The following is a 16,061-nucleotide window of genomic DNA, read 5'->3' as shown; positions in this document are numbered from 1 at the left end:
CAAACTGGCTTATAAACTATAATTGGAAGGGCAACCACTGAAGTAGTCAGTAAAAACATGTTTCTTGGCCAGGTATCATATATAGGCTAGAATTGGAGAAGGAAACTGGGCTGGAGATACAACTCATTTAAAGATCCCAAATGCCTCTGTGAAATAAGAGCTTATCTTTTCAGGACCATCAGTGCCCTCCTAGGTGACTGTGAATTGTCGAATACCATAATTTCCAAAAAATTCAAAATTTGAGGTGAACTAAAAAGAAAATAATGAATAAACATATAATACGAGGTAGACTATGGTATATTACTAAGGGTGCTATATGTAAGACATGCAACAATAATAATATTAGTTAACATTTATATATAGTGCGTACTGTGTTGCCAGTCATTATCCTAAGTGCTTTATAATTATGCTCTTATTTGATATTCACAACTACCCTGGGAGGTAGGGACTATCATTAACTTCATTTTACAGATGAGGAACCTAAGGCAAACCAAGGTTAAGTGACTTGTCTAAGGTGACACACAACTACTAAGTATCTGAAACTGGATTTGAACTCAGGTCTTCCTGACTGCAGATCCAGCAGTTTAATACTGCCAATTAGCGTGAAAAATATGATCAAAGGAAGAAGCAGGAGAGGACACATGGCCAGAATGAGGCACAAAAGGTGAAAAGCACTGACGTATTAGAACCTACAAAATGTTAAAATACGTAAAAGAATCCTCACTGAGCAGTGGTAAGACACTATATAGAGTATTTATGAGAGACCACATAAAAGAATGACATGATATGAACATTCATTAATGGGTACATGCACCCAGCAAAGCATCTAAGATTTAGATTCAAAGCAAAAGTGAGGTTTACCCATATTAAACCACAGAACTTATTAATCCAGGCAATTAATACATTGCACTCCAGATCCAGTATCTGTCCAGAGCAGACACTCAAATGTACCAGACGAGGTATGCCATGATAATTTCTGCTCTTTCTGGTTACTACTAAATACGAAATTCTTCTTCCAGGACAGTGCACAGTAGATCTAGTAGGATATGGTATCATTCCCTTAGCCCACTGAAGCCAAGTTCATGGTAGTGGAAACAATAATCGCCTAGAGTTATGAGAGTTCTCATTTACTAGCTATTTTACTTAAATTCCCTTGGTCTCCATTTCCTCATCTGTAATTAAGCAAGTAGTACTGATACAGAAAAGTCTGGCTCTGGAGTCAGAGGACCTGGGTTCAAGTCACTTAACTTCCTCGGACTTCAATTTCCTTATCTGTAAAAATAAAGGAGTTGGAGAAGACAGCTTCTGAAGTCCTTTCCAGCTCTAGATCCATGATCCTACCGAGAATTTCAGCAGATTATTGGAGAGGATCAAATAGGATGATATATATCAAAGTGCTATGTAACACTGAAGTGCTAGCGAGATTTAGGGTGCCACTGATGATTAGCTATAGTATTATGGGAAAAACAACTAGATACAAGTGTGATCATTTACCTTTTCTTTATTATCCAACGAAGAAGAAAGTCTGGGGCTGGATGCTGAGCGCATAACCCCTGTTGTGTCCTTCTCTTTCTGTGCTTCTTTAGAGGCTGTGATTTCAGCAAGGGCACCATAGCTGCCTGTCTTCCTAAGACCAAGCCGCCAAGAAGCCGGGGATTCATCTTTTCTCTCCTCTTCTTTTGGAGAAACCTTTGTAGAAGTTGGAAACTGTTTTTGTTTGCAAAAAGTGGGGGGAAGAAAAGTAAATACATTATACGAGGGCATAAATAATGCTTGTAGGCAAACAGGACATTAAAAATATGATCTTAAGAGAAAATACTGTTTTCCTATGTTAATGACTTCATCAATAATGAGGACATCCATAGCTGAAAAAATGGAATAGAATTAGGCTTACGAAAATGCACTCCACACATTTTAATCACACAGACACCAGGATGCAAATATAGACAAAGTAGAAGTAATCACACGGTAAAAATTTAAAACCATGCAAATGTAGCACTGGCATTTGGATTAAGTTTGTTATATTGTAACCTAAAACAAATTCTTGTACATACAAAATCCTCACCAGAAGTTTTTCACCCTTACTGGGCACAAGAACAATGCCAGTTTTGCGTAACCCCTGCCTCCATGATGCAGGATCTATTGATTCCGCCACAGGAATGATAGGAGGAATGAAATCATACTAAAGCCAATTAAAACATGACATGTAAAGAAATGAAGATTGAAAGAAAGAACACAAGAGTTAAGAAAAGACACCATATTCATTTGCTCACTTAAGTCCAGAAACTAGAAATACTGATCTTAGCTGAGCTTTAAAATAATTGCGAATAAGCTCTAATCTTACCACAGAAGACAGCACAATGAAAGAAGCTGTTAGAGAAATAAACTGTATATTCCCAAGACAGTTAAAAATAAACAACATTCATTAAAATAGCAAGCCAGAGTACCTAGTGCATAAAGGTAGCTCAATTTAAAAATGTAAACAAAAAAACACCAACCACTATGAGGCTAAAAGTTGAAAAAAGTGAAAAATGGATTTTGGTTTTTAGCCATACAGTTTGCTTCAAAAATTTCGTTGTACGGATTCAAAAACAGGGAAAAAAGCACTGGTTTTATTTTTCTGATCCAAAGTTAATACAAACTAATTAATGTGAATTCTCAGGGAAATTGAAGATGGAATATTCTACGAGATGATAAAGGTGTTTATTCATTATAGATCTCAAAAGATAAATTTTTATAATTTAACACAATTCATCTCAGGAATGATTTTTGATTGATGATTACTATAAGAAATTTGAGCTTCATAAATTGAAAAAAAAAACCATTCAATTCTATTTGATCGTTAACTCCAAAAGAACAGAAGTCACATCTTATTTTAACTTTGTACTTCCTACATCTCTTCGTACAATATTCTGCACAAAGTATATGCTTACTAAAAGCCTGCAGGAGTTGGAAGATAATTAATGTCTCTTTCACACTAGGAATGGAGCCTCAAATTAAAATTAGCAGTTGGGTATTAATTGCCATGGAAGAAGAAAATTCAGACTGCAGACTGCCCAAGGCCAACTGAACCGCTCAAAAGAATTATGAAGCAAGAAAATAATGATGCTATTTTACAGGCACACTTCATTGTACAAAGGTGATACTGCCCAATATGATCCTGATATAGCTCCAAGTGATTTTTGACTATGTCTAAAATAAATTATACTCTTCTCAATGGGTAAAAATTTGCTCACTCAAAATGAAGTGATGCAGTTTTGTAAGGCAATTTCAAAAAAAGGAAAAACCTTTTAACAATGGCATTATCATTATAATAAATGTATATTCTCTTCCTAGGGTGCCTAGCTTTGAAGATGATTAGTTCTTTGAATGGATTAGTTCTGCTGAACTTGTTAAGAAGTGAGAGTACAACATGCTGCTGAAAATTTGTACTTCATTTTTAATTAAATACCAAAGAAATGTCCTCTTGCCTATAGAGTTACTTTATAGACTGAGTCGAGGTTTCAAATTATAAGCCAAGTAACCAAGAAAAACTAGAGACACCTAACAAATAATATCCTAAAGTGGACCACTTTACAAAGTAAATAGACTGATAAATTTTTTTTAGTACTAATTTACAGAATTAGGTTAAAGGGCATATGAAGAAAAAATGTTTCAGTTCTTCAAACAATGTGCCTCATTTAATTTTGCATTTAATGATAACTGTACATATAATTAACCAGAACACAGTACTGGAGAATTCTAGTAAACCGAGTTCTACTATACAAAGAACAGAATCTATGTTTTAACTATGACAATTTCTTGTGTGAGATACTAAATAAATGATTGATGTACAAAAATATCTGTAGATATTAGAGGACAATGGACAGACTCTAGAAATAGAGATGGAAAGGGAAGAATAAGTAGGTGGATAAACATGCCCTAAATGGTGATATGTATTACTAGAGGAACTGAAATATACCAGAATGGAGATGGAAATATGATTCAGTAGATCTCCAGAGAGACAAATCAAGGAGTTGCCAGAGATGGTTTTTTGTGTATGCAAAGACAGTAAAGACACTGTTCATCTTACTACAGTCAGTGGAAAATAATCGAAATCCCAAACCACATACAAAAATCACTACGAAAAATTGCAACTCACATGTCAATATAATGGAAGTTGAACAACTTGGTGTTAACACGTCAAATTAAATCAACATAACCACTGGTAGTTGCTGGCTTGAAGCAATGATAAACAAGGGGGAGGATGGCAAACTTTCTGGTGGAGCAGTTGTAATAAACAGTGGGGGAACAAGTAATGTGAAACAAGTGAATGGAAAGTAAGATAAAATTACAGAAGTGTTAAATGCTACATGTGCCACTGTTGAAGAAGGCATAGTTCTAGAAGGTGACTGTGCACTGCTTTGATGTGAATGGCCTTATTTATTATTATTAATAGTCAATTTCAGCAAATGAGGATTTAAAAAAACTGAAAAAGAAAATAATAAAGACACTGGAAATTCCTGCAGTGATCATTGCTAAATATGTAGATTCAAGGCTCACTGATAGTTCAGAAAATTTTACAATGCTCTTCAGAGATTGGTTATGATATCATGCTCAGAGATTTTATGAATATGGTCGAAAAAGAAATGACTCATCGAACTAAAGATGTAAGACCTGTTTTGTTGGATGCTACTGGTGTGGCTTCTCTGTTTATTATAGCAGAAGTTGTCACCAAAATTCTAAAAGAAGGCGTGTGAGGAAGGAGGCATGGGTGGCCTGAATGGAGGTATGTTCTAATTTCCTAGAATAATGCTCTACCACAATGAACTGTGTGATGTAAGCAAGTCTTAAGACAGTAGTCCTTGCTAACTCCAGAATTCAGCTGGACAGAGTGTGACTCAAAAGCTGATGTTCAAGAAAATCACTTAATGATCAGTTATTGGTTGCAGTTGACAAAACAGGTTATGGTTTACTGTTTTCATTATTCATGCCAAAAGATAATTTATTTTGTGCTTTTTTGAATAAAAAGACATTTGTACTTTCCTGACAGAGGCACAACATCCATGTATATGATGTTCTGCTTTCAACTTCAATCGGTGCAGGCAGTTTTACTATTATTCTGCTAAATTAGAATTTTAGTGTTTGTCATCACCACAAAGTTCCAAAGTAACTTTTTTTGTGTGTAGATGAAGACTATTTAAGATTATGTACAAAGTAGAGGACTATCCAATTATGTGACAACCTTTGTATAATAAAATTGCTTGAAATAAAAAATATATGTCAATAAGATGATGGCAAAAATGGACAGAGGAAAAGATATGTATATTACATAACATTTTCATACATAAGTTTAACTGATGTGAATGAAGTTCTGCTGAACAGATTTAAGGATGTAGGCTGCAAAAACTTTTTAAACTAACCTTTGTATCATCATACTTGAACTCAAAAATCATAGTATGTTTGGCTTAAGGAAGCAGAAATACTAAGAAGAAAACCAAGATAAAAAACTAGCTGAACCAGATAAATGAAACAAAGAGGAGGTCTGTGCTAGAAATTGTAACCTTGAGGATACAGAGGGATCAATCCTCATGGAAGAAAACAAACCAAAGGTATGGAAAATATTTTAGACTTTTCCTCTACCAGTAAAAAAGACTGAAAGGGAAAGAAAGTATCAATCACTACTGACCCAAATGCATACTTTACCACCAAAATAAAATTTTTAATAGAATGGATGTTATTTCAAGGATATTCTTGATGAGGATATCAGAAGGGAATAGGAAAGGAGGCTTTCACAAGTGGAATTTCATAATGGATCACATTTTAGCACCACGCAATTGACTAAAAGATGGAAAGAATACAAAATGTTTGGTTTTTGGCTAAAAAAGTATTTGATTCAGTAGAACAATACATTATAACCTTAAAAGCTCTCCTTCAACAACATGTCTCCCACACAGTCAGAATTATACAAGATTCCTTAAAATATAACCATATTCAGTGATCCTCTATTTGATCACCGATACGAGTGAGGCATAAAACAGACACATATGATGAAGAAAAGTTTTTGTCCTTGTGACAAAAGAGCCAGTGTAGAGTTCAAGTTGAAGATTCCCTAGAGATGATGAGGTCCCTCCAGATGCTCTTGTATGTAGGTGACATGTGATAAATGCCAACTGTATCAATGCTAAGAATACTTAAGGGCCCCCTAAGTGAGACCTACAATCACTCAAAGCAATGAAAAATCATGAAGATGAAGAATGCCTATTATCCTGATTTTGAAATGCAATTCAGCGGAAAACTTTCAAGAGCTCACACATATATCATATAGGACAACAAACAGACAATAAACCAAGCTCAGTGGTGAACAGAAGAATGGGCTGGGTTGTCTTGGGAAAACTGAAAAGTCTTTTCAATGACCCTAAGCTCCTACATCTGAAACAAAGGTGCTTCTTTTAAAAATAATATTCTTCTAGTGATTTTCTATTGCTGAGTCATGGAATACTAGAGTGTTTCAAAAATTGAAATTGAGGATAGCCCAAAAGACAATGAAGAGGTGCATGGTGAGGGTGACTAGAAAATGTATGCACAAAAGAGACGATGTGTGGATTCCAGAATGAGGCAATGGTATAAAACTGCCTACATGCTTCACCCCAGTATTCTTTCGATGTCAGAAAAATCAGAAGAAGGTCCAGCACATTTGGTTGATCCCTGTGCCGAACTTAAGGGAGGAGACAGACAAGAATCACACAGGATTGGCAGGAAAAACCCAATCAAAAAACTTAATCAATAAGCATTTATTAGGTGCCACTATTATGTGGTTGACACTGGAGACGCAAGCACAAAAAAATGAAACAATCACTTCTCACAGTATACTTATATTCAAATGGAGGAGACAGTACCTAAATATGTAGTAAATAAATACAAATAGACACAAACTAGTTAAATACAAAGTATTTAACTACCTTATGCCAATTCTTAATAAGAGGTGGAGGTAAGAAAGGAGAGCATTCCAGCCATGTAGAAAGGTCAGCACAAAGGGACAGAGATGGGACCTAACAGTGTTGTGGGTGACAGAGAGAAGGCCAGTTTGGCTGGACAACAGAGGGGGGAATGTGGTCCAAAGAGGTTAAAAGCACTGACGGTTGTTGTAATCATTAAGGAAATAATATTTTAAAGTGCTTAGCACACTATCTGGCACACAGTAGGTGCTATGTAAATATTATTATTAATTCTGTTGGTAGTGGTAGTGAACTCTTTAATTTCACTTATCTCTTTTGCTTTCATACCATCAAAAAATGGAGTGGACTTTTACACTTTTGTTTAAATGAAAAAAAAAAGGAAAAAGATAAAAGATAGACTTGCACTGAGAAAGCAGGTATAAAAGGGCAGGCATCATATTTTGGTAATGAATGTAATGATCCTAAATAAGTCTCTCCTAGTCCAATTTTCATCGCAAGTAACTGATAAGTATTTTCATATCTTCTGTATAAGAAATACTTATGAAAAGTACATTACGTAGAAATTATAATCTCACAAAGTATTCCCCTCTTCTCCTCCTGATTATTATTAGTCACAGAAAACTTTTTATAGTGGAGAAAATGCTGTTTGGAGGAAACAGAGGTTCAATAACTGGCTGTGTAACTTACAAGTCATGTCATCTCTCTATCTCAATTTCCTTATCTATAAACCTGAGATTAGAACACTTATAGACAACATACTGCTGTTATCAAACAAGATAAAATGTGAAATAATTTGTAAATTATATACTGTGAGCCTTAAGTGTGGCTGGATTTGTTCTGTAAAATTTGGATTCTGTCAAAAGGCTTCCCATAAGGATCTAGAAGGCCTCATGTGGCCTCAAGGCTGCAGGTTCCCCACCCCTGCTAGGGTAAATTAGAGATAATCTCAGAGAGAAGGCATTAGCATTAAGATGAATTGGGAGAAACTTCTGACAGAAGGTGAGATTTTAGTTAAGACTTGAAAGAAGCCAGGGAACCCAAGAGGCAAAAATGAGGAGGGAGAGACAGCAGTGTGAGTTGGAGGGGGGTGTGTGGAGAGGAGAAAACAGGATGGGATGGGAACAGAATTTCTGGTATGAAGACAACCATGGAAGCCAGTGTCACTGGATTATAGAGGATATGGAGGAGAGAAAGGTTTAAGAAGACAGGAGGCAGTCAATGTGTGAGGGGCTTTGAACACTAAAAATCTGATCTTGGATCAGATAACAGGGGGTCACTAGAGTTTACTGAATGAGAAGTTAACACGGTCAGATCTGTACTTTACAAAGATTACTTTGACAGCAAGGTGGAGGATGAATTGGAAGGGGAAGAGATTTGTGGCAGCAAAAACAACCATCCAGCTATTGTAATGGTCTAGGATCGAGGAGGTGATAAGGGTCTAGGGTGGTGATAGTGTCACAGGAAAGTAGCATACACAAGAGATGTCACACAGGTAGAACGGATAGCTCTTGGCAACAGGTTGGATAGAGGGGTGACAGTGAGAAGTTGAGGGTGAGCTTGGTGACTGGCAGGAAGGAGGGTGGTACTCTTAACAAGAAGGTCAGAAAGAAGAAGGGATTTGGGAGAAAAGACTGTATGACCACGGGCGAGTTCCTTACACTCAGCTTCTCCATCTGTAAGAGGGGTATGATGACAGCTATAGTACCTAACATGGTTGCTAAGAGGCAGATACAAAATGAACTAAGGTATATAAAAGCACTTTATAAATGCTAAAGTTTAGATGAATGTCAGTTATTATTATGCAAATATAGATTCAAGTTTCCAAGTTTTCCCATCTGCAAACCTAGTATTACTCTATCCATAATGTGATTTGTTTTATTATCAATTTTCACTTCCTCAATCAATTTTTCTTGGTCCTGTTACAAACAAATGAAATAATGAAAATTAATGAAATTGCAACAAGTATCAACAAAATACAAAGATTGTAAGGAAATGCCACTTCAGTCTATAAAAACCCGAAAAGTGGCTTCATGTTCCAAAACCAAATATTTTGTATTTTAAAATTAATATTAGCCAATAATTATCAATATGTAATTGTGAATAACTCATTTTGTACCTCTGAGCAAAATGCACATTTCAATGAACAGATTTTTTTACTTACCTTTTTAATGGGTGACGTAGGTGTCACCTGGCCAGAAGACAAGGTAGGTGTTGTGACAGCTACAGGAGCTGCTGGCACATTGGAGGTATTGGTGTTAGTAACAGATGCCATAGGTTTTGTTTTATCTTAAAGACACAAAAACAACATTTGGATATTAAGAGACAAAACTAAAAATATTTTTGTTCAACTTGTACAACATGAAAAATATTAAGCCTTCTTATGAAATTATTTTTCTAAAAGTAAAAACACTAAAAATGATATATGGGAACTCTCAATATGTAAATGGTAAATATTCTCTCTCTAGAGAGAGAAAATGGTGATCATACAATTCTACATTGACTTCTTGTCTATAGTATAAAATTTTAAAAGTCATTAAAACAAGCATTTAAAGAACTTACAATGAAGACTTTGTTTATTACTAATCTTCATTAGTAATCAACTACTGGGACTCTGAAACGAGTCTATAAAAACTAACTCTCCTCTCTCTCTCTAGATGATGAGAAATAGTACTGACTAGACACAATTACAAGCAGAAGAAGGTTAATAATCTTCGTTGCAACAGAAAAAATATGATGTATATGAAAATCCTAAGTAATGGAGGACCAAAAAAAATTTGTCTGGCACATAGAGATGTGTACTGATATGGGAGAGGAGTTGTACATGTCTGAGAAACACTTGTATACCACCCCATCCTAGTACTCCTTACTTACTAGTTTTTAAAGAAATCATCTATTTTAGTGTTAATGTGTTATTTTCAAAAAGCATAGAAATATAATGTGCACTTTGTTTTTTACATTCTTTCTGGTAATGGTAACAGATTCTTAATGATTCACCGTCGATTTTACCCACCTCCCAGGGCAATAACAATAAATGTTTGTAAGGTGGGTAATGGGGGTAAAAGGTATAAACTGTGGCCATATAACAAAGATGTGAGATAACTACCAAATTTGAGAATCAACTAAAGCCTCACTGGCACCTACAATGAATTGCAATCTAGTTTTTTCTCTTAAAGCCTACATGGCTCTTCTATTTTAATATGGACTTTTAAGAACCTAACTAATCAATCAACTGATGATTGATTGCAAGAATCAAAGTGAGTTTAAAAAAAAAAAGCACAATTAGAATCTTTCTTTATAAAGAAAATCAATTTGCTTCCAATTAAAAATATGAATAAGAGATTTTAAAAAGACCTTCACAGATCATTAAAAAGAAAAGGGAAGTTTTATCCTTTGTCTTGAGTTTTCTTTTTTGATTAATAAGACAGTGGTCTGTTTTTCCTGACTAGGTAGCTAAACTGTTCAAGATACAGTTTTTACAAAAATTACTCTAGGGGCAGCTAGGTGGCACAGTGAGTAGAGCACTGGCCCTGGAATCAGGAGGACCTGAGTTCAAATCTGTCCTCAGACACTTGACACATTTACTAGCTGCGTGACCTTGGGCAAGTCACTTAACCCTGATTGCCCTGCCCCCCCCATTACTCTAAGTAAAATATTTTTACATGAGCTATTATAAAAGCTTAAAAAGAAAAGACAATGTTTCATACCCCTTAAACAGCCTTTAAAAAGAAATGCCCAATTTTTTATCATGTCAAGTGAAATGACAAGTTAGATTTAAAAAAAAAAACAAAAACCAAAAAAAAAAAATCACATGGAAATGTAAATTTCTTGTCAAAATATTTCAAATATAATGGACTTTAAAACAAGAAGAATAAAATCATTACTATGATTCTGTACGTAGAAGGTGAGGAACTTCTGCTCAAAGGCTAAGGTGAAGGCAAAAAAAGAGGAGGCAGCCAAAAGCTGGTCCTTGCTGGTTTCATGTTCAGAATGCGTTATTTTAAAACAGACAATCTTTAGGATATAAAGGAGAAAGGACATGGAAGAGAACTAAGGTCCTGTACCTTAGAAATTGATAATGTGAAGTATACCTGACACCTGCAAGGAAAGTGCTCAGGCAAGACCTAGCAATAAGTAAGCCCACAAGAACATAGCATTGTTGTAACTGAATCCAGACAGAAGATGATCCCAGAATAAACCAATGAATGAATGAAAAAGCATTTATTAAGCTCTTATTATATGCAAAGCACTGAGCTAAGTATGGGGTATGGATATCAATAGAAAAGTAAGATATTACTTGCTGTCAAGGAGATCACACATTTTAGCTGCACAGCAGATGGAAAGATCCCACACTCCTTAAGTACATGCCAAAGCAGATGGTAATGCACTTTCCCTAATGTCATTTTCATTTATATAACTCTATCCATCTCTAATGTTGAATAATTCGGCCAAGGAGAAAACTTTCTTTTTGGGGGTCTTCAGTACCTAAGGTTGCTGAGAAGGCACAGCTTGCAGTAGTTACAAAGGAAGTGCCAGATCACATCTCCACTGGGGTTGCTTTCTAAACGTTGGCTGCAGGGGCCAGGCTGGCCAAGAATGAAGCAAAACAATAATATACAAAAGCTAAAGAAACATTACTAAGACACTAGAATGTGGGTTCAGACCGGACATATGCATGGCTAGACAAACTTAAGGAAGGAATGAGGGTGGGGGAATGACTGAATGACCTGGGGAGGAGTAGGGAAGAAACACCTGTGAGCATCTTATAGATGGGAGGAAAGCATGACTTAATAAATATAATACCTTGTTTTCAGAGCTGAGAGGAGCTTAAAATATACATCCACAGCTAGCTCACTCCAAATATCTTTGAAATGAAGCACAATAAAGTAAAGGTTTGTTCCAAGTTACTATTTAACCTAAAAGATTACAATGTAGGGTTTCAGATACACGAAAGTGAATTCACACAAGAACTTGCGTATGTGGGACCTTCATGGTAGATGGAATATGAGAGGGGCACCGAAATGAAGAGGAAGGGGAAGGCTTGATTTACAATGATTTTAATTGTGTCTCTCTGAAGCTATAGATGCAGTATGTAACTTGTAGAATGCTACAATCAACAAAACATCAAAAATAGCAGGTACACTGAAGGGCAATAGCAGACTAAGTAGACTGTAGTATATTGTCCAAGCAAGAATTTGCATAAAAGATTCAAATACACAGCAAAACCAGCCAAATATATAAAAAATAAGAGCCATTCCCCAATTGATAAATGGCTAAAGGATATGAACAGGCAATTTTCAGAAGAAGAAATCAGAGCTACTGATAGTCACATGAAAAAAATGCTCTTTTGAGGTACCATGACAAATGCTGGAGTGGAAAAATAGGGACACTCATACACTTTTGGTGGAATTGTGAAATGGTCCGACCATGCTGAAGAACAATTTGGAACTATGCCCAAAGAACTATAAAACTGTGCATACCCTCTGACCCAGGAATATCACTACTAGGTTTGTATCCCAAAGAGATCAGAAAAAAAAAAAAGGGGTCTATATGTACAAATATATTTAGAGCAGTTCTTTTTTGTGACAGCAAAGAACTGGAAACTGAAGGGATGCCCATCAATTAGGGAATGACTGAACAAGTTGCGGTACATGATTGATAGAATGCTATTTTGCTTTAAGAAATGACAAGCTGGATGGTTTCAGAAAAACCTGGGAAGACCTACATGATCTGATGCAAAGTAAAGTAAGCAGAACCAGGAGAACAAAGCATACAAGACTTGGCTACTCTGATCAATACAACATTGCAAGACAATTCCAAAAAACTCATGATGAGGAATGCAATCCACCTCCAGAGAGAGAAATGAAGAACTCTGCAGTTTGAAGCATATATTTTTTTCACTTTCAATGTACGCTACAGGTGGGTGAAATAACAGATGGCTGGCTAGCCAGCCTGTGTACCATATTGAAGCTCACACAATGTTAAAAAGACCTGGATGAAGACTTAATTCTCCAGCACTGGGTAGAACTTTTTATGGCGTATTTATGGTAGAACATGGACAAGATGATGGTTGGTGATCTCCTACTGGGATACAGGGAGTACCCACAATGAAGAGATCACAAATTCACTGAAATACGGCAGTAGAATTTTAGAATTACATATAACTTCAAGAACTTTTTGAGTTAGTTTAGAACACAAATGATCATGGCCTAAAAAGCAAATTTAGTACACAGAAGAAAATCTGTCAAAATTTCACTTCTCTACTTCAAAACACAGAAGGAAATCTGTGCCACATACTGTTCTTCTCCAATAAACAAAAGCAGAAGCATCTACGTTTATATCTCAATAAATTAATAAAATGTGAGTTATTCATATTTAAAATTACTGATCTAAAAAGACATTTTTAGTTAGAATGCTTTGCATGTAGTAAGTGCTCAATAAGCACTTAGAGAACAAAAAGCCTATTTATATTTAGTCAACTGCACAAAACAAGTTTTTTTTTTTTTTTTAAAGTTAACTGATAGTCAGTGGCATATAATTAAGATTTGGTCAACAAACATTAAATACCTACTATTTGCCAGGCACTATAAACAGTCCAATTTGTACCTGTGAGCAAAATGTATGTTTAAATGAATATATTTCTTCTTACCTTTTTTAATAGGTCCACATACATTTATAGCAGTATTGTCTGTAATTGCAAAGAACTGGCAACAATCCAAATGACTAAGAGCTGGCAAATGACTGAATATAACGTGGGACAGTAGAAGTGCATAGAATTTGGAGTTAAGAGGACCAATCTTTTGGGCTTTAATGTCTTCATTTTTGTTAGAATGGAGTACTTTGAAGGTCCCTTCCCATTCTAAAGTTATGATCCTATGTATATCAATGTAATAGAACACTAAAATGCAAATTAAAATAACATGAAGATTATGAGAAAATATAAACCTTTATGAAGCAATGCTTTATCAAGAACACTGAACAAGAACAATATGCACACTGGCTTCAACTATACAAAAATAAAAATTCATATATACAAAGAGATAAGTGAAGTGAAGGAAATAAAGGGAAAAGCCACTATTATGCTTGATAAACATTTAAAATATATTTTAATAGCTTCAATATCATTAGATGCTGTACTATTTATGTGCAGAATTATATGTAGGTTGTTCCCAAAGTTTTAGTGCACCTTTAAGCTTTAATAATCTTACAATTGCACAAATTTAAAAGTAAAGGGATGAAAATTCTCCAAAAGGTTAAATGACCTTAACCAATGATTTTTCTAGCATAGCCACCCTCTTTTAGGATTATAAATTGACTCTGTGAAAGGATGAAAATGTTACTGGAGGCAATTAGGAACAATGTTAGGGACAATCAGAGTCTGCTCTCTAGAATGGGACTACAATGTGGTTTGGTTAAATTATATTAACAATATTGTCAATCATCGCTATTTAGGGTATACACAGAGTGTGCAGGAAGAGTGTAACATACACTTTGTTCAGGAAATGACTGCTCAATTAAGTCTAAGTATTACTCTTCTTATACTAATAAGATCTTACTCTTAGAGTTCATTAGAAATCTAAAAGTCCTCTGATTCTTAAAAAAACTTACCCGTTTCAGCTTCTGATTCTGAGTCATCTTCCTCATCTTCTTCACTGGAGCAACTGGATTCATCTTTCTTGCCCTCTTCTTCCTCATCTGCCTTTTCGTGCTCCAGAGATTCAATACTGGTTGCATTTTTCTCTGGCTCTATAATTAATGTTTCTTTACTGTAGGTGAAAAACATATGTCTAATCACAAAATCATGCTGAACACAAAGCTCAAATTTTACAAAGGTTACCTAGATTCCTGAAAAATCAAATTTCCCCCAACAATAACGAAGTTCATTTAAATATTTTACTTACTTTTTAAATGTTTTTTGTGATTGATTGTTATCCATATTGGCCGTTGACTCAATTAGCGGAGACTTCTTTTCTCGCTTTTCACTATGGAGCTTTCATAAAATCATGGGTAGAAAAAAATACTATTAAAATGATATGAAGCAGTAACATGTAGAGTTACATGTATCATGCACATGATCTATCGGCCTCAGTCATTTTCTTTAAAAAGGATCTTTTTACCTGAAACATGAGGGCTGAGGGAGAGGAAACAGTAACAAAGTGGACAATTTTCAAGCTCATTTTCAAGGACACACAGAGATCAACTGTACTACTTAGTTATTCTTTATGTTCAGTTCCATTTAATAGATTTGATTTCCCACCTAGATAAGTATGAAAAAGTAACTGATGGGTATTTTGATCAAAGAGTATTAAAATAACCAGGTGTTAGGTTGTTCGTTTTTTTTTTTAAGAAGCCAGAGGTAGTAAGAAGCTCCTACTTACTTCTAACCATACTGACAACATTAAGCAACAGAGTCCAAATGCTATATTCGCCTAGAAAAAAAACCTTTTCCTGACTGGGGCCAGAATTAATTTGACCATCAAGAAGAGATTAAGAGAAACACAACACACCAATGGAAAGGAAAATTGCTAACATTTAAAGTTAAAAACCAAGCAATTATCTATGTGTTTTATATAATTCTTAAACATACCAGATTTTGTTTCTTTTGCAGTTCTTCTAAATATCCTAGAATGTCTTCATCTGCTACATCAAAGGCTGTTTGACCCTACATGGGGAAATTTTTTTAAAAGTTTTTTTTTTAAATTAACATAGTATAACATTCATTTTCTTTATAATTATACCAAAAGCCACCCATGTGTTTGAGTAAATATCCAAGAATTGTGTGTCTCCAGGAGCTGTTTGCTCAGCTACAATCCTATATATGGGAGAAACCAACCTCCTATACCTCCCCCTTATGCCCACTCAACACCTGCTACATCTATTTGGCATGTAGACAGATTTCTTTCTTTCTTTTCTTTTTTTGGCTTTTGTTTTCTATATTTGTGTGGCTGAACAAGGAGAGGAGTGAGCACACCTATTTTATAGCAAAGTGCCAAAGCCACAATAGGCTTAAAAATGAAATTTCTAAAAAATGCAATTCATGGCAGTTATGGAGCAATTAACATGAATGTCCTGTTCTTCACTTTTCTAAATAAGCTATGGCCTCAGGAACCATAACTCATCAAGTTT

General features: G+C 35.2%; 1 protein-coding gene across 3 annotated transcripts in view; it reads right to left on the bottom strand.

Annotated features, from left to right (window-relative positions):
- Window positions 1-16,061, bottom strand: part of PPP1R12A (protein phosphatase 1 regulatory subunit 12A) — a 174,026-nt gene that overhangs the window by 50,532 nt on the left and 107,433 nt on the right. For 2 of the 3 annotated variants that reach the window (XM_036759127.1, XM_036759128.1), the window contains exons 6-10: window positions 15,523-15,597; window positions 14,837-14,925; window positions 14,544-14,701; window positions 9,100-9,224; window positions 1,495-1,707 (exon numbers count right to left, since the gene is read on the bottom strand). In XM_036759127.1, the coding sequence (XP_036615022.1) occupies window positions 1,495-1,707; window positions 9,100-9,224; window positions 14,544-14,701; window positions 14,837-14,925; window positions 15,523-15,597 (660 nt within the window). Of the gene's footprint in view, window positions 1-1,494; window positions 1,708-2,065; window positions 2,183-9,099; window positions 9,225-14,543; window positions 14,702-14,836; window positions 14,926-15,522; window positions 15,598-16,061 lie in introns of all 3 variants that reach the window. The other variant, XM_036759126.1, reaches the window with a different exon arrangement.

Source organism: Trichosurus vulpecula, chromosome 5 (assembly GCF_011100635.1).
Source record: "Trichosurus vulpecula isolate mTriVul1 chromosome 5, mTriVul1.pri, whole genome shotgun sequence".
In the NCBI taxonomy this organism is placed as follows: domain Eukaryota; kingdom Metazoa; phylum Chordata; class Mammalia; order Diprotodontia; family Phalangeridae; genus Trichosurus; species Trichosurus vulpecula.
Note: the sequence above shows the minus strand (reverse complement) of the source record. Positions and strands in the feature narration are given on the sequence as shown.